Here is a 25,712-nt window from a genome sequence, read left to right on the forward strand (position 1 = left end):
TTACATCTGTTTTGGAGTATATTCCATGCCTCACAATATTTTCAAAGGGAAAAAATGGAGCAAATAAGCCAATCCATGGTACACGCAAGCCATGTACACTTCCCCAAAGTCACACCCACATTGTCGAGAAAATGATCACACTCATACGGCCATATTTATTAGTAACTGAATTCTGCCCCTGAAAATGAAGATTACTTGTTGCCGCAATAATGGATCTAGTGAATGTATCATCTCGGAGTCGCGGTGCTATGGTTCCGATAAAAGCCCATCCCAGCAATCACTTAAGAGGTAAAGTGATTGTATTTGCGATCACGTTACTTCCTGGTTCTGACCCCCCACTGCTTTACTACGCATGCGCTGACATACATGTGCGGACAGTACCAGGAAGAGATCTTTTAGATCTCTCTCCCAAAAATTGTGTGTTATGTAGCTCATAGTCTGCAATGACTACCACACCTGAAGATGGCGTTAACTGCTGGGGCCAAGCTCCAGAATGCGCTGCATTTCAGAACCGGGTACATTTTCCTGTTCAGCAGCCCCCATACATTTGCCAAATGAAAACAGAGGGCCTTATGTCTCCGAAATCTTCTTCAGTCTCCAGTTCTTCAATATTGGGGAAGCTTAGTATTTGCTTGTATCCCTTGAAAATGGATATCCAGCAAAAGAGCATTGATAAATGTGTCCCTCAGGGGCCTATTCATTAAACCTAAAAATTCTCTGGAGATAATTAGCTTTAGAACTCTCATGGAGTTCTACCTAATTATAGGTGGAATTAATCATTCCACCTCTCCATAAGTATCTATTCCGAAAAGCTGTCATTTTTGCGATGACAGCTTTTCGGGAAATAGATACTTTTCCCTCTCTACACTACCTTATCGCATGTGGAAACAGTGCTGCGCATGCGCTGTTACATCTGTAAAACTAGCGCATGCGCAGCACTGCCTACAGATGCGTTAAGTTTGTGGTACCCCCCCCCCTCCCCCCTCCGCTCACCTCCCCCCCCCCCCCCCGACTTACCTGTCCGCGCAGCAGCCTCCGGCTCCGTCCTGCTGGTCTGTCATGTGGTTTCCCTGCAGACCACATGACAGATTAGAAAGAAAAAAAAAACTTTTTTTTTTTTTCTAAACTTTCTTGTGCTCTGCTGGGCAGCACACATGTCCGACCAGCCTCCGGAGCCTGAGGACGGAGCAGAGCGCCGGAGGGACTCATCGGGGGACCTGCACACACTGATACAGGTAAGTCGATTCTGCTATTCGCCACCTCACAGTGGCGAATAGTAACTGCATCAAATTCCGAAAATTCATAATTTTCGGAATTTGATGAATACTATAATTTCCACATCCCCATACTAATGTACTAATGTATGGGGAGTGTGGAAATTAACGCAGGGGAACTTAGCAAGGAGATATCTGTGATATCTCCTGTGCTAAGTGGCTACATGAATACCAAAATAACGTTATTTAAGGAAAATGTCCTCAAAAACGTTATTTTAGTGTTGATGAATAGGCCCCATAGTCTTTTATTTATCTGAAAAACCAGGGCTGTCCCTCAAAAGACTGGATTATATTGGGAGGTATGTAAATACAATTGTTTGGTATAACTAATACCAAACAATGCATGTAATTAACCATTATTAATTTAACTACATGATTTGTCTTTATTCTTCTCTCAGTGTTTTGCAGATATTCAAAAGTGAAGCGCACCCATCTGTGTATAAAATGTGCTCCAGTGTTAAAGAGGGACTAAGCCTATTTGGTAATATTATGACCCAAATTTCCCATGTGCACATCCTCTCACTCTTTCTCTATCTTATTCTCTGTCTATTACTTTATCTCCTCTGTAAAGAGTCATACTGTATATCTTTGAGAAACCCTTTCGGTATATACTGTACCTCTGTGTGTTCTATCTTGTCTTTTCATAATTTCTCAATCCTTCTTTGTCGGGCACTGAACCTCGGGGATATAGTGCCTCATCCAAGAGTATGAAACTACTTGTCTTTTCCTGCCCCCACCCTGCAGGGAACTTTAAGTGCCCGCAGGAACTTTGTTCTATGAGGTTTGTGCTTTGTTGCATTTGGCAATGTTGGTTATATTCCTTATTCCATCTGTATTTCTTTAAACCGTTATTGGAATCTTTAATTATCATGGCTGTCAGCGGCATCCACGCTGCTTCCGAAACTGCAGGATTTCAGGAGTGGGCTGAGGAGATACGTCTTACTGTGCATCCTCCTCCTGCACGAGTGATTGGCTTCCGGGAAACTGGTAACCTCAGGCAGTGACGCACTGAAAGATAGAAGATCGAACTCACGGTCAGCCCCCGCCAACTGGGGCCTGCCAGAGCCGTAATTAGACTTTTTGGTGCCCTGTGCCAGAAAGAGCATTGGCACCCCCCTCGTTTTTCAAAGGGACATAATGCACCCAAAAAATGGAGAATGGGGAAGGACCAGGGAAGAGATGGGAGAAGCCAGGAGATGCTGGGGATGAAATAAGAGGAAGCTACAAGCAAGAATGATAATAAACAGAAATTTAACAGGCCCAAACAGTGCCCCCTGACCTGTGGTGGCCTGTGCGATGGCTCCGGCTGCACTATCCTAGCTACGGCCCTGGTGCCTGCACAGAAGGAGAATGGTGCTTGGAAGACAGGTTGGGTGGTGGCTGCAGGACATTAGTGGGACTTCCTCCTTGATTGTTGCTATGACTGTGCTGGGCACTAGGGGGAGTTGCTAATCAGCAAAAAACAGTCAACACTTCCATAGTTGCCAAGTCCGCTTATAACAAGCGGAATTGGGCTTCTATTTTTCCTGAGTTGCTTGTTTTTTTTAAAGGTAGCTTGTTGCTTGTTTTTGGGCTTCTTTTTTTTAAGGTAGCTTGTTTATGGGCTTGTTTTTTTGTGAGCATTGCCGAGGCGCCCCTGGAGGTAAGTGTGTGTGTGTTTTTTTACACCAGCAGTGACTGAGGGAGGGAGGGAGGAAGGGGGGGGGGGTTGTGTCTGGGGAATAGAGGGCAGCAGCCAGAGTGAAGTTAGAGGGGTACAGGTGCACAACTCCAAATTAACTGATTATATATAAATAAATACATTTTGCAGTAAATACAATAGAGGTATTTGGCATAATCTTGGCCAAGCTTATGGGCCTGCCCACCATATCCGGGTAACCTCTTGTCGGGCAGGTCCCTAACATACTAAGGCTCAAATCCAGAGCGCAGGACACCCCCAAACTAGCCCAGCCAATCCACCCCAAAGCACCGCTCTAATAAGAAAAGTGAAGTGTTAAGAGCAGCCGCTGGCCGCATATAAAGCATAAAAATAAAAAGTGAAATACATATATATAAAGGAAACAGACAGTGAAGTGTTAAAATGTGTTAAAGGAAAATGTGTTATACTGCAGTGCCCTGAAGCAGATCAGCAAAGCAATCTAGGGGGACCCACACCCCAAAAATGAACCAAAGCTGCACTACACAGTCTAAATATTAGCAGGACTTACCTATTATTGTGCCTCTGACTGGTGTGCATATTACATTGCCAGACTCCATGCTGTAACCAATGTAGTAGAAGTGCTAGTCTGAGTGGGAAATGGCTCAGGCTTCCCAGGTGTGCAAATCAATGCACTAATTAGTTTACAAAGAAAATAGATCTCAGACTGCACATTCTGGACATATATATATAATTGGAGATGCTACCTGTGGAGACCATTGATATATACACAAAGAAGAAATACAGGTGCACAACTCCAAATTAACTGATTATATATAAATAAATTAATTTTGCAGTAAATACAATAGAGGTATTTGGCATAATCTTGGCCAAGCTTATGGGCCTGCCCACCATATCCGGGTAACCTCTTGTCGGGCAGGTCCCTAACATACTAAGGCTCAAATCCAGAGCGCAGGACACCCCCAAACTAGCCCAGCCAATCCACCCCAAAGCACCGCTCTAATAAGAAAAGTGAAGTGTTAAGAGCAGCCGCTGGCTTGCAATGTAATATGCACACCAGTCAGAGGCACAATAATAGGTAAGTCCTGCTAATATTTAGACTGTGTAGTGCAGCTTTGGTTCATTTTTGGGGTGTGGGTCCCCCTAGATTGCTTTGCTGATCTGCTTCAGGGCACTGCAGTATAACACATTTTCCTTTAACACATTTTAACACTTCACTGTCTGTTTCCTTTATATATATGTATTTCACTTTTTATTTTTATGCTTTATATGCGGCCAGCGGCTGCTCTTAACACTTCACTTTTCTTATTAGAGCGGTGCTTTGGGGTCTGCAGTCTGAGATCTATTTTCTTTGTGAAGTTGGAGGGGGCTTGCAAGAGGGAGAGGTAAAATAGATGGTGGAAATGAGGCAGGTACATGGAGGCGAATTAAAATGACTGAGGCTGTTATAGTGAGGGGATAAAAGAATTAGACATGTGACTGGAATGAAGGAGGTAATAAAGAGCGGTGAGAAAAATGGGGAGTCAGGTAAAGGAAAGGTGTGTACACACTAGATGATATGTCACCCGATCCTGCTGATCGGACCGACATGTCGTCCACATCGGCCAGTGTGTACCCACTATGCACGACCCTGCGCACTCCCATGGGTCCTCCATCAGGGTCATTCCGTCGGCCTGCATATAGGGCCGATGGATCAACCCAGCTGCCGACGCTGGCATAGTGGATGGAGCCGGTGCCCGACATATCGGGCATTTGGTCACTGCATCGTGCAGTTTGTATCGACCGCCCGATATATATTGTGTAGTCGGGCATCGCTTTGCTGGGTACACACATCGGCAAGTGTGTACCCAGCTGAAGACTGGCAAGGGAATGAGGTATGAAAAGAGGGAGGAGGTAAAAATATGGAGGCTGGTGTAGAGAGAGAAAAGCAATATAGGCAGATAATAATGCACTGCACACATATATTTAGCTTAGTGAAGGGGGGAATAAAGGAAGTTAGGCAGGTAGAGAGTGAGGACAAAGAGACACCCCCATAAATTGGGCTTTTTTATTGGGCTTTTTATGATTGTTTTGGGCTTGTTCTTTACTTATTGGTTGCTTATTTTACATTTCAGAATTGGCAGCACTGAACACTTCCTATTCAATAGGGGAAACCCATCAAAAAAGGCAAACATTTAGACCTCCGGGCATTTGTTTCTTCTATGCTGACTAATACACAGACTTTTATAGGAGTCATTTCCTGTCATGTATGATAACTCTATTTTTTTTCTTTGATTGGGCATTACAATAGTCCCTCAACAGTACTTCATGCTTATCTGTCATCTCAGATAAAGTGAGTGGTTCTCATTCTGATGGGGTGGTGTCAGTTATGTATTTAACACAAGATGTAATTGTAATTTGTATAATAGAAAGGTGTGGGCACCTTATGTGTAGCATTTAAGGCTGATGGTTGCTGGAAGCGCACACCTGATCAGACAGAACCAGTCTGCGATAAATCTTCAGGCCCAGTCTTTTGCATAATTTTCAAAGCTCACACAATGTCCTCATGGGGGAGCATGCTCTCTCCTCTAAAATCTCAGTGACTCTTTTCATCTGAGGATGCTTGGCCAAGGGTCTTCAGACCATGTAGCAACACCACTGGAGGAGCCGGCTTGGGCAGAAAGCCTGGTAAAAATGGTGTAGAGCCTGTTTCTTTTTTAGAGAACATTTTAGCATAATGTCTACAGCTGGACATTATAAACACCAAAGTGCTACTATGGTCCAGTCTTAGGAGGGATCAGACTTAAAGGGTCCCTCTTAAAAGGGAAGGCAAAGTGGCTGAGGGTATTGAATTTGAGGATAAGTGCAGTGAGGGGCTGGATGCTCCTGACATTACACTGTTTAAATTAAAGAAAAACAGTTTATCTAATTTTCTTCTACTTCCCACATGGAAGTTTTACTTTGTTAAGCTCAGAGCAAACCTTATAGAAAACTCTAGGTTTATCCCGCAGAACCTTTATCCTCTTCCTTCTGAGCTTACCGAAAAGAATGTATCCTCACCCAAGGAGGATGCCACTATAGCATGCATGTCAAAGATCACTACAATTCTGATCCTGAATGCAGCACTCTTAAGGATAACTCAGATAGTAAATTTGAGGCCATCCTTATGTCTATATATGTTGTGGATGGAGCCTCATCTTAATCTCCGCTTTGGTTAACAAGGTGATGGAGAAGTGGTTGAATAAACTTTTGTGGTCTTACAGTAAAGGAAACCAAAGTTTGAATTGCTGACTCTGGTTACACATACAAGTGAGGTGTCTGAATATTTTAGAAAGCCTCTCTGGATGTGGTATTAATGGGGCTAGTATATGTCAGTTGTCTTGGTGTGCTGTAATGCTATGGCTTAAGGCCTGGTAGACTCTCAATTCCCTAACTTTTTTGTGTAATGCAGTGTTCAGTCCAAAACTGGATAAAATTATTAGCCAAACCATTTCTCTTCTTGCTCCAGAAGTCAGATGGATTCTTTTTTGAACCTCAAAATCTTAAACACCCAGCTGCAAGTGGACAGGTTCAAGATGGAGTACCTGAGGTCTTTTGTAAACAGCATGGAGTGGAACAAGTTCACGGTCTTCATGGAAATCAAGGAGGCATTGTTTAATGCTCCAATTTGGGGAAGTCACCAATTTCTTCTCACATTCACAGTTTGTGCTCATCATTATCATTTCCAACTTTTAACTTTCAGACTGGTGAGAAATTGCAGTTTTGGCTCCTCTTCTGAGGTCTGGGGGGTGGGGGGTAGCTATTATTTTGTACCTGACTGATCGAAATGGAACAAGTACACCATTGCTTTAACCGCCAGTTGATCACTGTCTCCAGAAATGCGTAATTTGCTCATCTCGACAAGGGTCAAGAATCTAAAAAGGTGTTGTGCTTTTCATGGCACCAGACAGATCAAGACTCACGGTACACTTTTTTTTTTTTAAATGGTAGCAGGCCGGATAGGACATCAACCTCTAAGGCAGGACCTGTTAACTTATGGACCGTTTTATCATTAACTGCTTTTAACAGTGACAAGTCTCTACCTCTTATTTTCAGCTAGCCCCGTTCTCATCTGTTCTTGAGCTGGGTTTGAAAGTGGTTTGAGACTTAGGGCCTCATTCAGCAGAGAACGCAAGTTCACTGTTTATTGCAGATTCACAATTATCTGCGTGTGCGCAGGAACCATTCTGCAAAAGTGCAAAATGGATCCTGCGTAGATGCACGCAAGCCCTTGAATGCCTCTGCCTGATTGACAGGCAGAGGCATTTAAGGGGCGGTGCGGGGGCAGCCGCTGTTCTCGGGAACGGGGGCGTTCACGCCCCGTTTTCCTTGAGTGGCTAGCCCAGGATCGGCGTTGATCAACGCAGTGTCCTGAGCTCGCAAGCCGGCCTGCCTGAGTAAACTGAGGTCTACTCAGCTGGCCGAAGGCCCGGCGCCGTCCACCATCGCAACCATCCACCACCGATGGTCACGATGGTGATCCCTGTCTGCGACCTCCGTCGCAGTGTTGAGATCGCAAATGCAGCAGGGGGTGGGGCATTATTGCAAGGATCGCAATTGTAAAGCTGCCTACGTGCATGTTTGCAATTGCGATCCTTGCTGAATCAGGCCCTTAGTTCTTTAAACATTCAGATCTGATGTCTCTGTCTTCAGAAGAAGGTGGTACTTTTACCGGAAGTGCAGATGTTTTTGCATAGAGTACACATTTGCAACCTCCATACAGTCCTCTAATTGCCTCGTGGAATTTACAACATGGTCTTTACTAAGTTCAATGGACTATGCTGACACTATGAGTAAATGTTAGTAAATAAATGTTAGTAACAATATAATAATAGAAAACGGTCTTTCTTTTGGCAATCTCTATACTATGGAGAGTATCTGAGCTATGGGCTCAGATTTCCATATTTCATAAATATAGGGCTGTTGTTTAGACAAAACCCTACCTACATCCTAAGGTGGCATTCACGTTCCTCTTAAATCAGGTTATTGTGATCCCAAAATTGTGCCAGGGTCAGGCTTCGGAAGAGTAACACAATCTATGAGATCGGTCTGCACCTCCTGAGCAGCCGAGCCTCGGCTGAGCAGATGTGTTGGGCAGTCGCGTGGTCCTCATGTATCCCTATACTAAGTTTTACAGGTTCAGTGTTTCTGTGTCAAATTTATACAAGTTTTAGGGGGCGTGGCTTGGCAGCCATTTGGAGGAGAAGTACATCTATGCTGCTCCTGAAATAGTGGCCTTAACCGCCACCTTCACCAGCCACCATCCAGCTTTAATACCCCTGGTGGGCTCCTCTATAGTGCCCAGCATCGGTGGGTACCCCTGTGGTGGGACTGCGTAGTCGGGGAGGGTCTCCTACCCTTCCGTGGACTGTGGCCTATCCACCATCCCTGCAGCCGGGACCTAAATTTGCGGCACCCGCTCGTGGGCCCGACGGATCGCGGACCCGTTGAAGACGCCGCTGGCTCCTGTCAACACCCGCTGGAATCCCCTCCGCTGCCGATGCCGCGACTACACATCTCCTAGGGACCTACCTGGGTTTAATACCTATATATATATCTATATTACTAAACAAAGTCTCCCTTAAGCATTCTACACTGATTTTATACTCATCAACAATACCAGCTCTTTTGGCTCCCTCTTGTGGTGGAATTTTGGTAACTCATTTCAAAGAGTTCTCATCATCCTCTAGAGACTGTCATATTTTACTGTGAGTGTTTTTCTTATTTGCTGTACCCAACACGAGTTTCATACTTCTCCAAGGATATGAAACCACGTATGGTTCTCTCTCTGCCATGATGTGATGGTAATCCTGATGGCTGCCTAGGTCTTTAGGAGGGGCAGTGCCTGGCGATGACCCAATCCTTTTTTTTTCCTCTAGCCAACTTCACATATGGGGATTGTGTGCAGATCATATTCCGTGTAACAAATTTACAATTTTTGAACTCAGAATGGGGAAGGATCCAGGTCGGAAGTCGGTGGTCGGTCGGATAGCGGATCCCATCAAGAAATGCGTCAATTTCTAAAGCCTGCTGGTACCACTGCGGCGGATGAGTCCTCGGCACCAGCCTCACCTGCTGCATCATCAGATTGTCTCCAGGAGCTAATCATAGTTCCAGCCCTTCAGCACCTACCTTCCGGGACGAGATTAGTGAAATTCTTTCTCACGTTAGATCACTTCCAACGAAACAGAACTTTCAGTCTCTGGAGGCCAAGCTTCAGTCTACTATTCGTCAGGAAGTAGCCACTATTCAATTGGATATGGCTGAATTGGCAACCAGGACTAATGGCCTGGAAGATCACAAAGAGATATCTGCGGACGCTTTCCACCGATTCACAGAAGTTCTCATCCACCAACAATCTGAGATCCGCTCTCTTAAATCACGTATAGACGACCTGGATAATCGCGGTAGATGCAACAACATCAGGATACGTGGTCTACCTGAAGATGTAATGCAACCTAATCTCACAGATGCCCTCACGAAAATATTTGGGGAGATCCTTGGTCTAGACCCCAATAGTGAAATTTTGTTTGATAGGGCACATCGGGCCCTCCGTCCGAGAGGCCTGCCCACTGACAAACCCCGAGACGTAATATGTCGCCTTCATTACCATACCCAAAAAGAAGCTATCTTGCAGAAGGTCCGCCAACTTGAAGAGGTCGATTTTAACGGGGACAAAATCCAACTTTTTCCCGACCTATCATGGTATACCTTGCAACAAAGGAAGGCTATGAGACCACTCACAGAACAACTTCGCAAACATTCCCTGAGATATCGCTGGGGTTTTCCATTCAATCTACAAGTAACTCATAATGGGAAGAATTTTGTTCTCCATTCACCCGATGATCTCCCTTCCTTCTTCTCGGCTTTGGGTACAAATCCAGTGGCACTTCCGGATTGGGAGCACCTTCACAGCCCTTTAGCGATTCCTTCCCTTCCTTCTGATGGAGAAAATTGGCATTGAGTCTCAAGCTCGAAACGGAGGAAAAGACGTTTGTCTCTCCAAACATCCGTAGAAGAGACCTGATCACTTCACCTTATATTTATAATTGGTGAGACCGTTCCAGTTTCTTCCTATCTACAAAAGACTTCGGTCTTAATCATACATTTAAATGTTATGATGCCAACGTTCATTTTGTTGTATTTTTGATATATCTTAACTAATTATTACAGCAATATTTGTGACGTTATTCTTCATTATGTCTATAAGTTTCATAATGCAAAGTTATCCGTGGGATTTTCCCTAGTTGAAGTTGATTTAATTTTATAAATATATGTTTGGGTGGTTGTTATTACCGCCCCTCCGAACCCCCTCAACGCTGCATTTTTTTCTTTACATCCTGGACATGGAGCTGTTTTTTGTCTCCTGGTTGTCCAGATGCAGCATTTCAATGTTTCAATCTTTATCTATACTCAATGTTTCAAATGTCTGTTTATTATATGTGCTTATGTTTTTTCTTTTATTTTCTCTCTTTCCCTCCCTCTTTTTCTGTCCCTCTTCCCTTTCCACTACCCTCCCATTTTTTAAGGGTGACATTCATATATGGTTGGGTAACTTGTACTATATCAAGGGGTGCAGACTGTTATGCTATCTTCACATCGATAATTTATGACCAGTCGTAAGTGTTGCGGATTGTCACCATTAATGCCAAAGGATTGAATGTCCCTGAAAAGAGATCCCAAATGCTAAGGTCCTTCCGTGCTGATAACGTAGATATAGCACTTGTACAGGAAATACATTTCAAGAAAGGGCATGCCTCCCCTTTAAAAAAAATTAACTTCCCTCAAGTATTTACTAGTGATAATTCAGTCAGTAAAACTCTGGGTGTTGCCGTTTTGTTTGCTCGCCACTTACCGATATCTGATGTCTCCATACATAATCTAGTTGAAGGTAGAGGTATTTTGGTTATATGTACTCTATACCATCAGCGCTTCTCTTTTTTGAACGTTTATACACCTAGTTCTGGTCAACCCTCTTTTATTGCTGCTGTTTAGATAAATCTGAGACTTTATTGGAAGGAATTACGGTTGTGGGAGGTGATTTAAATTGCCTCTTGATCCTCTTCGTGACACTTCCAATAAAACAACTTATAGGCCAGGGAAGGAGTTTAGGCAGATGAGAGTTACCCTTCACAACCATCAGCTAGCTGATTCCCGGCGGATCGCTCATCCAGCTGTATCTGACTTTACCTTCTTCTCTCGCCCCCACCACACCTACTCGAGAATCGATTATCTTTTCTTGAGTCACAGACATCTGCATCTCATTTCAAACACTTCAATAGGGTCTATCACGTGGTCTGACCATGCTCCAGTTTTCCTTACCCTTTCCCTTCCTCAACACACGCTCAATCCTTGGTCATGGCGTTTTAACGATATCCTTCTACAAGATGCCTATTGCAAATCCCAAATTGAGTCCTCCATAGACTCTTATATTGAACAAAATGACCAAGAGGATATTTCCAAGGTAACGGTGTGGGAGGCACATAAATGTGTACTCCGGGGCACTTGCATTCAATTAGGCTCCTATTTAAAAAAACAGAAAACGAAGCAAAGAGATGCCCTTTTGGCTGAGATCAAATCCTTGGAAACTTCCCACAAAGCTTCCTTATCCCCACACGGGGATATTATTCTAAATTGGAAGAAGCTAGAGCTGCACTTCATAAACTTTCCATGGATAAAATTAAACTGTCCTACCGTAAATGCCGTAGTCATTTCTATCAATGGGGAAATAGACCGGGTAAGATGTTGGCTAGGGCGTTGCGTGAACAGCGTGCTATCACATTTATTCAAGCTATAAAAGACGAGCATCGCCAGACCCATAATGAAACTAAACGAATCGCTGAGTCCTTCCGGTCTTACTATGCTAAACTCTATAACCTTAAGAACCTGGGTCAGGACTCGGACATTATCACCCATCGAGAGGCGATTTCATCTTATTTAAGATCGCTTAACTATCCTCAGCTCTCTCCAGAAGAGGTTGATTCTCTTGAAACACCTTTCTCCGTTGAAGAGGTGGATCAGGCAATCTCCTCCTCTCCAGCTGGTAAAAGTCCTGGTCAAGATGGATTTTCTACAGCCTATTATAAGGCTTTCAAAGATAGACTGGCACCCCTTATGACTCGTGCCTTTAATTCAATCTCAGATAGTACGAGTTTTTCCAAACAATCACTGGAGGCACACATTACTGTCTTACCTAAGGAGGGTAAAGACCCTACCTTATGCCCTAGTTATAGGCCTATTTCACACCTAAACATTAACTTGAAGATTTTTGCTAGGCTCCTAGCCGACCGGTTGAAAACATTCCTACCTAAATTGACCAGTTGACCAGTTTGGTTTTGTCTTAGGTCGCGAGGCCAGAGACAATACAACAAAAGTTATTAATTTAATACACCAAGCCTCTCTCTCATCTACCCAGACTATTATTTTATCAACTGACGCAGAGAAGGCTTTCGACAGAGTCGACTGGGAGTTTATGTCAGGTCTTTTACGTCATTTGGGATTAGGGCCTTCATGTCTGCAGAGAATTTTGGCATTATATGATGTCCCCACAGCTAGAATTAGGATAAACGGAACCCTCTCTGACTCATTTTCTATTTCAAATGGGACGAGGCAAGGGTGCCCACTCTCTCCTCTTTTATTCGTTCTATGTATGGAGGCTCTGGCTAGGGCTATACGTAGTAATGTGAACATCTCTGGTATCCATATAGGCAATCAGGAATATAAGCTAGCACTCTTTGCAGATGACCTTCTTGCAGTGCTCTCTAACCCAGCTACTTCTCTCCCGAACCTTGTTTCAGAATTCCAAAATTTGGCATGTTTTCAAATTTTTAAATTAATTATTCCAAGTCCGTGGCTATGAGTCTGACTGCTCCTCCATCTCTGGTAAATTCTTTGAAACAATCCTTCCCCTTTGTTTGGCATCCCACTAGACTTAAATATCTCGGAGTCTCCCTGACTAAAGACCTATCCCAACTGTTCTCGAATAATTTTTTACCACTATTGCAAACCATCCGTTCTGATTTGGCCAGATGGCGCACTACTCGCTTATCCTGGATCGGCAGGATTAACGTGATCAAAATTAATTCCTTGCCCCAAATTTTGTATTTAATGCAAACCCTTCCAATTCATATACCTCCAGCATGGTTTAAGGAGATGGAGCGCATTATTCATAGATTTGTCTGGAACATTTCTACACCACGCTTTAAACATGCTATCCTTTATCGCCGCAAACAAGATGGAGGTCTGCAACTTCCCCACATCACTAGCTATTATCACGCCATAATGCTTAATCGCGTTCTTGAGTGGACCCAAGCGAGTGGTTTCAAACAGTGGATCATGTTGGAGGAAAGCAGTCTGGCTCAACCCATAGAAATAGCTCCATGGCTTCCCAAAATACCAACTGTTAGACACCCCACTATAACACCTACACTACGCGCTTGGCAGAAATTGCGATGCCTCCCCCATATTTCATCTATTGTTTCCCCTCTCACTTCCTTTCTTGGGAATTTGGACTTTTCCTCTGGGCTCTCCACACTGTCCTTCAAAAATTGGTTGAGCGATGGCCACTTTCGACTGGTTCAGATGGTTTGTTCGTCAGGGGTGTGTTCGTTCACAGAATTCCAAGAATCAATGCATCTTCCCCAATCCGAATTCTGGAAATACCTCCAAATACGGCATTTTATCAATGCTTCTTGCAAACTTCCTGACCTCACCAGGACACTTACCTTATTTGAATCCTTATGTTCTTCCTCTCAGACTCCATCCCATACTATATCTACATTATACTCACTAATTATTAGAAATTTGTATGAACTGCCTCCTCAATTTACTGCAGTGTGGGAAAAAGAACTTCAAGATAAAGTTCAGGATATTGATTGGGAGATTGTTTTTAATAACACCTTTGCCAGTTCTTCTTGTATAGCTACTCTTGAAACTCTCTTCAAAGTCTTATCACGTTGGTATAGATATCCAGTACTTTTAAATAAAATGTTTACGCAGGTCCCAAAGGTTTGTTGGAGATGTAACTCTGCACCAGGTAGCCTTCTCCACATATGGTGGGATTGTCCCTCCCTGGTTACTTTTTGGTCAAATGTATTTGAATGTTCCAAGATTTGGGGGAGAGGTCCCTAGAAATCCTGGCTTTTGGCTCTTAAACATGACCTCTTCTTCAATGGCTTCATACAAGAATTCCTTACTGCGACACTTGAACAATGCAGCTAAAGCGGTAATCCCTGTTTTATGGAAGTCCTCCTCCCCTCCCTCCATTAAAGATTGGTTTAAGAGGATCGACTATTATATGGATATGGAGGACATCATATCCTTTTCTAAAGGTAGTCCTACCGTCTTTACTGTTTTGTGGTCCCCTTGGCTGTTGTTCAAGGGCTCTACACAATACGCCATGTTTAGTGGCTCCAATTCTGTACCCGTATCTGTCTCTTCTTGATTCTAATATCTATTTGAGACTATGATAATTTGCCCCCATAGATCACCCCCTTATCTATCTCCCGCTTAGTTTCCTCCTTTCCTTCTGATCTCCCTTCCCCTGAACCTTCCCCTATATTTTTTAGTTATTGGCTATATTTTTTTTTTTTTTTGTTTACTGTTTATTTTATTTTATTGTATATTTTTTATGTGATTTATTTATATTATATTAGAATTTTGATTGTATTATTCTAAATGGAATCACCAATTGTCAACTGTTTATATCTATAAGCTTTTTCCATTTTATTCTATTTAAAATGTCTGATTCTTTTTCAATAAAATCAGTTTGTGTAAAAAAAAATGTATACAAGTTTTAGATGGTGTTCCAGGGTGCCCCATTGAATGATACAGTAAATATTACTTTTATACTTGAGTTAATTACTTTTCTGAATATGATCCTGAATGAATGTGGGGACACTGTGCACCCACCCTTCATGCTTCTCTTCTTCTGTTTAAGTTTCTAAGTTTTAAAGTTTTGGGAAAAGTTGTTTTCTTTCTTTGCTTGTGTTCCTTTGTTCGGTCCTGGGGGGCTTGGTTAGAAGATAACAGGGTGGGAATATAGAAAGGGTAGAGTTGCATACAGTACATACAGATGTGTCCTCATACACCTTTGCTGTAGGAACGCCAAAGAGCTCCACTTTGCGCGTCACGGCTCTTGAGACTTTACTGCGAAAAGCATCTCTTTTTCTCAAAATTTGCGTCTTATTTGCGCCACTAAAATGACAAGAAGCAACAAAACTACATTGCTAGCGCACACTGATCACCGGGGCTTGTGGTACTTATACATGTGTGTGCGACTAAGTCACAAATCTGTGTAAAAGAGGTTCCAAAACAAGCGGCCCGGCTTTTTCTCCCACTACGTATCTTTATGCTTAATCTGCGACTTTGCACATATATTGAACCAATTCCTCTCTAAGAAAAATAGCAACCTTACACTGTGAGCGGCTTTGTGTGGGTGAGATGCAAATAAGATGCAATATTTAGGAAAAAGTAGGTGCGTTACCCATGGCGGAGCATCTGAGTTGCACCATATGGTGAAAAGACGCTAGGTGTATGGCGATAGATCGATAGTGAGGATTTTGTATTAAGTGCCAAACTCCTTGCTAAGGCACTATGGGCCTCATTCAGAGGCGGTCGGAGGATGCAAGCGGTTGCTCAGAAACTGGGCGGCCACTTGCATCCTGACCGCCCGCCTCTGTTGCGGTCGTTAGGCTGTGGGTTAACACCCACAGCTCTAACGACCGCTCCGGTGATGGTCGCGATGGTCAGAGACCATCGCGACCATCGGGGCTTACGAGGAGATCCTAGGGTAGGGTCTCCCTTTTCGTAAGCCCCGGAGAGCTTCTGGCTCTGTCAGAGCCGGAAGCTCTCCACTGACATCACTAGTGATGTCAGTGGGGCCGCCCCCAAACGGTAGGCGTTCCCATGGGAACGCCTCCGTTTGGGCTGCCACCCCCCCGGCCTGCCTTCCAAACGGGGCGAGCTGTCAATCAACATCGACAGCTCGCCCCCTTTGGATCGAGACCCGCTACTACCGGCGCTGTCGGTCGTAGCGGGTCTCACGTATGCGCACACCTGCGCCGTCGTGCGCATGCTCTGTGGGGGGCCATCGACCCGGTCCGAGCGCATCGGCGCTAACGACCGGGTCTGAATGACCCCCTATATGCTGACGGGTCAGTGTCCCTCAATTAATTTAGATAAAAGGATTTAACGTAGGTTTGTACATTTTATTTTTCTTCGTGCCAAATATTCCAACTCTGGCAAAGCTGTGGATGAACTGTCCAAACCTCATAGAGGCTGCCAAATAAATTCCATGTTGGCTGCACTATCTGGCAGTGCAGTGTATATATAGATGGTGTGTGAAATGAGGGTGGAACGCTGTAAATTTGTGATGAAAAACTTGAGGAGAAGCAAATTTTTGGAGTGTTTTATGGTTTTTATGTCTTTGCATACGCATATTGTAATATTTTAGGTCTTCTAAACCGTTGCCAATCAAAGTGGGGAGAAAACATTATGCGGTAAGTCATTTGCCCACTCACTCCTTAGAGAATATATCCGTCATCACGTGCTCCTCACACCTGCTTTCCTTCTGTATTAGACTGTGGTTTTTGAGGCCTACGCGAAACCAGACAGAGCTGACTTGTCGCCTGGATGTGATTGAGTTCTTCATGATGCCCCGCAACCAGGAAACCACAGACAACCTTCAGGGATGTCTGAAGAACATAAAAAATATCCCAGTGAGTCCGAGAGTCGTTGTGCTGTCACTGTAGGACTTCTCTGTCTTTATAAGGCTTATCTTACAGGCTGAAGTGCCAGGTGCTGAGGGCACTATGATTTCCTCTCATCTAAATGTAGGCTAGGCTCCTCTCAGAGCTATGCGTAATGCAGGTACTTCCTATAATATTGCTAAACTGGACTTTGAGTTTAATACCCACCAGAGAGAAAAAATAGCCACTGGGGTGCTTTATGCTCAATTTAATTTGATAGGGCTGTGACTGACACCTGCACCTTTTTGAATTGTAAGAAACAAGTAGTTTACAGAATAAAATAATCCCAGCCACTAAATGCAATGGATCTATATATCAGACATGGAGGGGTTTATTTACAAACCCGACACTGCCCAATATTTAAAAGGGTCAGTGATTTTACTAGCAAGACACAGCTAGTAAACCCTCTGCCCTTTTAAATATCGAGCATAAACATGAGCAGAAGTGTCGGGACTCCGTATATAAACCCCAAAATGTTAAAAAAAAATTGTGGCAATTTTATTTATTTCGCTAAAATTCCCAAACTCTCTATCTCTGTCATTGTCTTTCCTTTCTATTAAAAATGTCATTCTCTGCTGTTTTTCTTCCATCAGCTGATACTGAAGCGCATGACGCTCTCTAACACCAAGGTATCAGACTGGCAGGCTCTCTACAAGGTAACTCACTGCCCATTTCTCTTGTTTATTTTATTTAATCCTTTGATTATTACTACTACAGTAAATGTCTTCTCTGTTTCTCTCTACAAGCCTCATTTTCTATTTGCAGACCGTGTACAATGCTGTGTGTATAGGAGACATCTGCCGCTCTCTGCCGCAGACTGTCACCCTCTTCTCCCGCATCTCTTCTGCTTTCAGCAGTGATCTACACTACATTGCCAGTGTCATTAGCAAAGTGGTTTGTATTCCGTCTCACCCTACTCAGTCCATCCGCCTATTAGTAGACTGAGACCTCACATCGTCACCCTGCTACAAGTCCTTGCTGTCTTCTCCTTTGCCTTGTGTATATGTCTTTTTGTACTGTAGCTATTATTTTGTCCATCCTTTCCATCTTTCACCTTTGTTAATCCAGTTTCTCTATTCAGTCTTGTTTCTCTTCCAGCCAGTAAGGGGTGGTGTAATTAGAAATGTTTGGTCTGGCACATTATAGACAGTCATTTAATCCTCATTTTCTACCTCAGGGTCCTTAGGGATCCACAGGGATACCTTGGGTATAGGGCTTGGCTCCAGCCATGGGCACCACAGAGTTAAAGATGTCCCTCCCAGGATGCACCGAGCCCCCTCCTAAACCCCGCCCCCAGGCCAAGGCACCTCAGTTTCAGTAGGTGCCCGGCCGGGAGCTGGGTCATCGCAGAGGGGGGCTGTGTATAACAGCCCCTGAAGATCTTCTAGAGCGGTAGCATAGGACTGTCCAGCGGACGTCCATGCTACCGCTCCGACACCCTCGCCGGCACTGACCACCGGTGGTGGTCCGGGGATCTCGGTGGGCTCTTGGGGGTTCCAGCTAGCGGAACCCATGGGGGCCTTGGACTGTGGCCGGATCTACGGGGGGCTACAAAAGGTAAGCAGCGGGCGTCTGCGGTAGGCGCCCGCTGACTCACAGTCCGGCGTCCCCAGGGCTGGGGGCTCCCTGGAGACGGCAGTATAGTGGAGCCAGGCGGATGCCTGCGCTCTCCACTAGACCACCAGGGATACGGGGCTGGAGCGTTGCGGAACATGCTCCAGCATCCCGGGGGGTTAATGGCCTGCCAGGGGAGGATGCCTTCCCTGTAGCGCACAGGAGGCTCCTCCCCATCACTGCTCTCCGCCGCCTTACGTTGAGGGTTTGGCGGGCTGAGGCAGTGATCCTCCCCAGGCCCGCCTCCCTTCATCCTCCGGCGGCCATTTTATGAGCAAGACGCTGTGGTGCAGGGTGCGGAGCCTGGGTGCCCCTTACATATCTCTCCTCCCAGTATAAGGTCAGCGTATGTAGCGCTATCACTGCCATGCTGTAGGTCTGTGTAAGCGATAGTGCACTTAGTGCAGGATTTCTGCATTGTATGTGACTTTATGCTAGCGCTGTGTGCCTGATCTTTTCTCCTGTCAGCCATTTTACTATCCCTATTTCTTACTCCTGACCAGCCCTCTCAGTGCCAGTACTGTCAGGGTAGGAATTTACCTCACAGTTTAAGATTTATCTCTGTGAGAGGAGTGTCACATACCACTATGTCCAGTGAGGATTCTGTTAGAGGAGCACTTCTCCTATTTTCCTGCTCCAGATGTAAAGCAGGTGTGGGGGAAGGGGCGGTACTTCAGGATGGGTTATGTGCTGCATGTTTGGCCATCCCTGGTACCTCTGCTGTAGCCAGCACCTCTAAGGAATCACCTTTGGCTTGTTTTGCACAAGCCCTGACTGTTCTTGTAAATAGGCTTGCAGCCTCTCCTACGTTTCCACAATTGGGGTTTGCACAGCAGATGGTAGTCCCGCTCCTGTTCTGGGAGTTCCGGGGCCAATAGCAATGCAGTGCCCCCCGCAACATGTCCTTAATCAGGTTTGTCTGATTCTGGGGTGCGGGGCTCTCAGCAGGATCAATCTAGACCTGCTAAAAGACCGTTATTGTCATATCCATCCACTCAGGATGATGAGGATGACGGCTCGTCTGATGAGGGCGAAATTCTAGATTTGTCGGACACTGACACTCCTCATGTAGGGGCAGAGGCTAAGTCTAGTATTTACATTCCAGGCCTCATACGGGCAGCCCGTGCGGCCATGGTAATTACTGATGCAACTTACCTGCAGCACCTACTAATGCTTATTTTAAAGAGGTTAAAGGAGCTGCAGCAGTATTCCCTCTATCTGGTCAGCTAGTTGATCACATGGAGGAGGCCTGGAGGAGATTTCAACCTCACAAGCGTGTGGCTCATACATATCCCTTTGCGGAAGATTACTTCACTAAATGGTGGATTCTCATGTGACGCGTTTAGTAAAGAGTGCAACTTTGCCTATGCCGTCTATGTCTTCTCTGACGGATACTACAGACCGTAAAGTGGAGGTGTGCCTAAAGTCTATCTATTCCCTTGCTGGAGGAGCATATAGACCAGCTATGGCTGTCTGCTGGGTGGCTCAGGCTATGGAAAGGTAATCGGACACTTTGGAAACATCATTTGCTTCTGAGGGTACCAGCGAACAGGTTGTTAGTGTTAGTGGGTAACCTTCGGGATTCTGCTACGTACATTAACGAAGCAGCTTTGGATTTGAGCCTGCTTACCTCTAGGATTTCTGCAGCGGCTGTGGCCGCTCGATGCTCCTTGTGGTTACGTTCTTGGAGGGCGGACGCTGAATCCAAGAAAGGCTTGGAATGCTTACCCTACAATGGGCAGGTCCTGTTTGGACCAGCTTTGGACAAAATAGTGGACACGTTGGCGGCTGCCAAATCTGCATGTCTACCTTCAGCCCCGACTCCGTCTGGGTCTACAAATCCGTCCTTTCGGCCTTATCGCCCTCCGGGAAAACCTAAGGTTCAGTCTTTTCCGAGACCTTCAGGTCCCAAAAAGACCCCTAAGACCAAGAAGCAAGCTTGGAGTACCAGACGTCCAGCTGCCAAGCCGGACGACAAACCCTCAGCCTGACGGGTTGGGCCTCCCCTTGGGGGATCCCAAGGTGGGAGGCCGACTTCTGCAATACGCCCAGTGTTGGTTCAAAACCACCACAGCCACTTGGGTAAGGGAGGTGGTATCTCAGGGATATGCCCTCTCTTTCCGCAGAAGGCCTCCTCATCAGTTCTTTGTAACAGCACGTCCTTCAGATCCAACGAAGGCTCTAGCGATCCAAGAGTCAGTGCATTCTATGCTTCAGATGGGAGTAATAGAACCTGTTCCGTTATCCCTGAGAGGGACCGGATATTACTCCATCCTTTTTCTGGTTCAAAAGCCAAATGGATCATAGCGACCTATACTCAACCTCAAGTCCCTGAACAAGTTTTTAAGGGTCCCTTGGTTCCAAATGGAGACTCTGCAATCTATTTTCTTAGCTATGCAGCCTGGGGATTTTATGGTGTCCCTGGATATTCAGGATGCTTACCTGCATATCCCCATTGCCAGGGTTCATCAGCGTTACCTCAGATTTACAGTGTCGGACCTCCATTACCAGTTTCAGGCTCTACCGTTTGGCCTTTCCACGGCTCCTCGGGTGTTCACTAGTAATGGCGGTCATGGCGGCACACCTGCGGTTGCAGGGAGTTCGCCTGTTACCTTACTTGGACGACCTTCTGTTGTTGGCAGGGTCGCCACAACTCCTGTGCAGCCATCTACAACTGACAATATCAGTATTGCAGGCTCATGGCTGGATAGTGAAATGGAAGAAGTCCTCTCTAATTCCTTCTCAGAGAATGGTCCATCTCGGGGCATTGTTGGACTCTCAGCAACAGAGGATCTTCTTGACGGAGGAAAAGATAGCCCTGTTGCAGTCCAAGATACGCAATGTTCTAAGCAGTCGCCGAGTGTCTCTTCTCTCAGTGATGAAGTTACTGGGTTCCATGGTGTCAACGTTCGACATGGTGGAGTATGCCCATTTCCATTCCAGGCCTCTACAAATATTGATCCTGTCCAGATGGGACAGAAATCCCCATCGAATAAAGACGCAGATGATCAGGCTCACTCCGGAAGTGCGCCTGTCTTTGACGTGGTGGTTACAAAAGTCTCATCTCAGCAGGGGACGTCCGTTTTGGATTTCGGATTGGGTCCTTCTAACAACGGATGCCTGCCTTCGGGGCTGGGGCGCTGTGACAGGCCCACACGTCTTCCAGGGCCGGTGGACGTCAGAGGAATCGGACCTGCCAATCAATATATTGGAAATTCGAGCAGTGTTCAGGGCGCTGCAGCATGCAAGACTGTTCCTGCTGTGGAAACCAGTGCAGGTTCAGTCAGACAACGCCACCACGATGGCTTACCTAAATCGTCAGGGAGGAACTCGAAGCCAAGCGGCTCTAAGGGAGGTGTCCCGCATTCTGACTTGGGCAGAAGGCAATCTTCCGGCCATTTCGTCCGTCTTCATTCCGGGTGTGCTCAACTGGGAGGCGGACTTCCTCAGCCGCCACGATGTACACCCGGGGGAATGGTCTATTCACCAGGAGGTGTTCCAACACCTGGTGGACAAGTGGGGTCTTCCCGAAATAGACCTCATGGCCTCCAGACACAACCGCAAGCTGTGGGCGTACGGATCCCGAACAAGAGAAGCAGGAGCTTTCCTGGTGGACGCTCTGGGGCACGATGGAACTTCCAATTTGCGTACCTGTTTCCTCCGTTCTCCCTGCTGCCTCGAGTAATTCGAAAGTTCAGGCAGGAAGGAGGCAAAATCTTGCTGGTGGCCCCTGCGTGGCCCAGAAGGAGTTGGTACTCGGATCTCAAGTGTCTATCCATCGACACTCCTTGGCTGTTACCTCAGAGGCCGGACCTATTGTCTCAGGGTCCTTGTCTCTACCCGGACCTGAGTCGGCTATCTTTGACGGCGTGGCTCTTGAGACTTCCCTCTTGAGGTCCAAGGGTTTCTCTAGAGCGGTGGTCAATACCATGTTACATGCTCATAAGCCGGCTTCAGCTAGAATTTACCACAGGGTGTGGCATACCTATTTTGAGTGGTGTCGCCCTAAAGCGTACGATCCTCGCGAGTTTAGAATATCGAGAGTGTTGGCTTTCCTTCAGGCAGGCTTGGATTTAGGTCTACGCCTTGCTTCACTGAAGGTACATGTTTCTGCCCTGTCGGTTTTGTTTCAAAGAAGGATTGCTACGCGGCCTGATATCCGTACCTTTATGCAGGGTGTCCTTCGCATCCAGCCTCCCTATGTCCATCCGGTAGCTCCATGGGATCTGGCCGTGGTCCTGAAGGCGCTACAGGATCCTCCATTTGAACCTTTGGGTTCTGTGGATCTGAAATGGCTTACGGAAAAAACAGTGTTCCTTTTGGCCATTGCTTCAGCCAGAAGGGTGTCGGATTTGGGGGCTCTTTCGTGTTGTCCCCCATTTCTAATTTTTAATTCGGATAGGGCGGTACTTCGTACCTGTCTCGAATTCCTTCCTAAAGTGGTGTCTAGTTTCCACATTAACGAGGAAATTGTGGTCCCAGCCTTTAATTCATCTGATCTCTCAGCTGGTGAGGCTTCTTTGGATGTGGTACGGGCTCTGCGGATTTACATGGACCGTACCAGTTCTTTGAGAAAATCAGACTCTTTGTTTGTCCTATATGGATTTCATAAGAGGGGTTGGCCTGCCAATAAACAGACTTTGGCTCGCTGGATCTGCATGGCGATCTCTGAGGCATACAATCATGAGGGACTTCCAGTGCCACCCTCTGTGAAAGCTCATTCTACATGATCTGTGGGACCTTCGAGGGCAGGTCGACGTGGCGCCTCAGCTGTTCTGCTTTGTAAGGTGCCCACGTGGTCCTCTGTCCATACTTTCGTCAAGCATTACGCCTTTGACACATTTGCTTCTCAGGATGCTTCCTTCGGGCGGCGGATTCTCCTCTCGGCACAGGAGCGTCCCCTCCCTTGAAGGATACTGCTTTGGGACATCCCCAAGGTATCCCTGTGGATCCCTAAGGACCCTGAGGTAGAAAACAGAAGATATGAAGAACTTACCTTTGTTATCTCCGTTTCTACGAAGTCCTTAGGGTCCACGGGGCGCCCGCCCTGACGCCCTGTGCTTCCATAGGGTGTTGTTCTGGTCACCAGTTTCTGTCTCCCTTTTCTATGAGAATGTGAATCTTGTGTGTTCCAGACTTTCTTCTTCCTTTTTCGTCTCTCCCGGCCTATGGCTTGATACTAAAACTGAGGTGCCTTGGCCTGGGGGCGGGGTATAGGAGGGGGCCCGGTGCATCCTGGGAGGGACATCTTTAACTCTGTGGTGCCCATGGCTGGAGCCAAGCCCTATACCCCAAGGTATCCCTGTGGACCCTAAGGACTTCGTAGAAACGGAGATAACAAAGGTAAGTTCTTACCATATCTCCTGTTATTTTCCATATCCTTTAACTACCATGATACCTTTATTATGAAGCTGTGCTAAGTGAGTACTTTAAAAGACAGTGCCCACTGTGCTGCTGGGTTATTTTAATGTCTAAATGTGATATAGTGGATTAAGAACCATCAGATTTAATTTGGGACTGAACGCTCCTGAAATGGATCAGACCTTTTAAAATGTGTCTGGGCATTTTCTACAATAGGAATTCTTTTACATACTGTTAGTCAATCTGGCCGGCAATGCTTATTTAAACCTTCCCTACCAAGGCCACACAACCATGGGAACTGGACCAGGGTTAAAATGGAAACTCTTCCCAAAAAGTGCTCTCTGTTCTTCACTACAATGATGGTTAGGGGGTCTTGGCTTCTCTTGGCTTGGTCCAAGGTCATCCCTAGAGATAGGATCTTCAAAGCTTCCATGGACTTTCTCAGTCTAAACACCCACCACAAGCGTGAAGACATTGGACTTGGTCCCTACCCAATGGTAGGGAATGTGGGACACAGCAGACAGATGACTGCTCCAAGGGAACGTGGGGAATATGGCATCTCCAGTTAGGGTTGTTTTGTAGGCTGTTTATGCAGTGAACCTCCTGGCATTTATTAGTGCTTGTAGTGTTTTTGTTTTTTCTGTGTGTTTGCATTGTAACAATGAAGTACAGTTATACCTTCCAGCTTTTTGCCTAAGCGATTCCGAACTCACAGAAAAACTTGGTGTCCTCACGCACATAACGCTGGCTACGGGTAAACCAGCTACGTTGAGCGGCAAAAGCTAAATATTAACCCAACATCCTCACTATGCCATGCCCTGGGATTTTCATCCAATCCTATCTCAAGCTCAACTGTTACAGTCAAACCGTTAATCATATCCTCTCCAACTCATTTACAATACATTTATCAGTACTCTGCGCATTCCTACCTTCATAGTCGGCATTTGCTTTATTTCTATAGTCAGTTTTATTTTTCTTTCTCTCTTAGGACCTCTGGGTCCGATTCAGACCTTATCACTAGGATGCGTTCCCACGTAGCCTGCCGATGTTTGCAATCTGCGCATGCGTATAAGTCACAGTGCGGGTGCGCGAACCAGTCTATGCGTTCACCTTGTACATAGACGCCTCGCTAGAATGAGTGACAGGATGAGCCGTTTGTGGGTGGTGACAGGGGGTGGTCGATGGAAACGGGGGTGTGGTGGTACGAACGCAGGCGTCTGAACGCCGTTTCAGGGGCGTGCATAATTAAGACGCAGCGTCATCAGACACGTCAGATGGCTGTTTTACACACTGAAGCATTCGCAGTGCTTGCTGTAGGGTATGGTCAGCCACAAGTGCTGCGTATGGGTCCGATGTTACTCGATGTTACCGATTGTTTAATACACTTCCTGGACATGATGTGTGTTACTAAGGGAAAGTGGGCGTCTTGTTGACAGGCTGGTGGGCGTATAAATACATACCGTGATCGCACGCCAAGACATAGTGGGCATGCTGATGTCTTGCCGTGCGATCATGGGATTTGCATATTTTGGCTGCATGCGAACGCATCTAGTGAGTGGGTCTGAATCGGGCCCTCTGTCTCTTGTTGTCTGAACTCAATTCTACATCCCACTTTTATTACTGAACATGGCTTCACTCATATCACTCCCACATCACTCACTCTCGCACCTCTGTGTTCTACTTAATTGGATATATATATATTTTTTACAATTTGCCTCACCCTAACCTCTGCCTCTTACTCTTTCCCAGGTGGATTTTGAGGAGAGCCTGATAGAGAAGCGATTTTGCATTAAACCATATGTAGACCCAGCTGTGGATGACAGTAAGTGACATTTGTCATTGTGGACTTTTAGACCTTCTAGAGCGAATATGTTATTATATAACATAATATTATTACTATGGACACTGCAGTTAATGTGGTATTGGGATTAAAGATCGACAGTGTCTAGATAGACACTCAATAGGTCGACACCAGATGGTCGACAGGGACAAAATGTTGACTGATACAAAAGGTCGACAGGGACAAATGGTCGACGTGTT

General features: G+C 45.8%; 1 protein-coding gene across 1 annotated transcript in view; it reads left to right on the top strand.

The window, feature by feature from the left end:
• MSH5 (mutS homolog 5) overlaps positions 1–25,712 on the top strand; it is a 94,400-nt gene that overhangs the window by 20,149 nt on the left and 48,539 nt on the right. The window contains exons 8-13 of the mRNA XM_088481550.1: positions 1,673–1,755; positions 16,403–16,448; positions 16,529–16,667; positions 17,291–17,353; positions 17,463–17,591; positions 25,422–25,494. Coding sequence (XP_088337676.1) covers positions 1,673–1,755; positions 16,403–16,448; positions 16,529–16,667; positions 17,291–17,353; positions 17,463–17,591; positions 25,422–25,494 — 533 coding nt within the window. The remainder of the gene's footprint in view (positions 1–1,672; positions 1,756–16,402; positions 16,449–16,528; positions 16,668–17,290; positions 17,354–17,462; positions 17,592–25,421; positions 25,495–25,712) is intronic.

The sequence above is a fragment of the Taudactylus pleione genome, unplaced genomic scaffold, assembly GCF_031769625.1.
Source record: "Taudactylus pleione unplaced genomic scaffold, aTauple2 ptg000274l, whole genome shotgun sequence".
Classification (NCBI taxonomy): domain Eukaryota; kingdom Metazoa; phylum Chordata; class Amphibia; order Anura; family Myobatrachidae; genus Taudactylus; species Taudactylus pleione.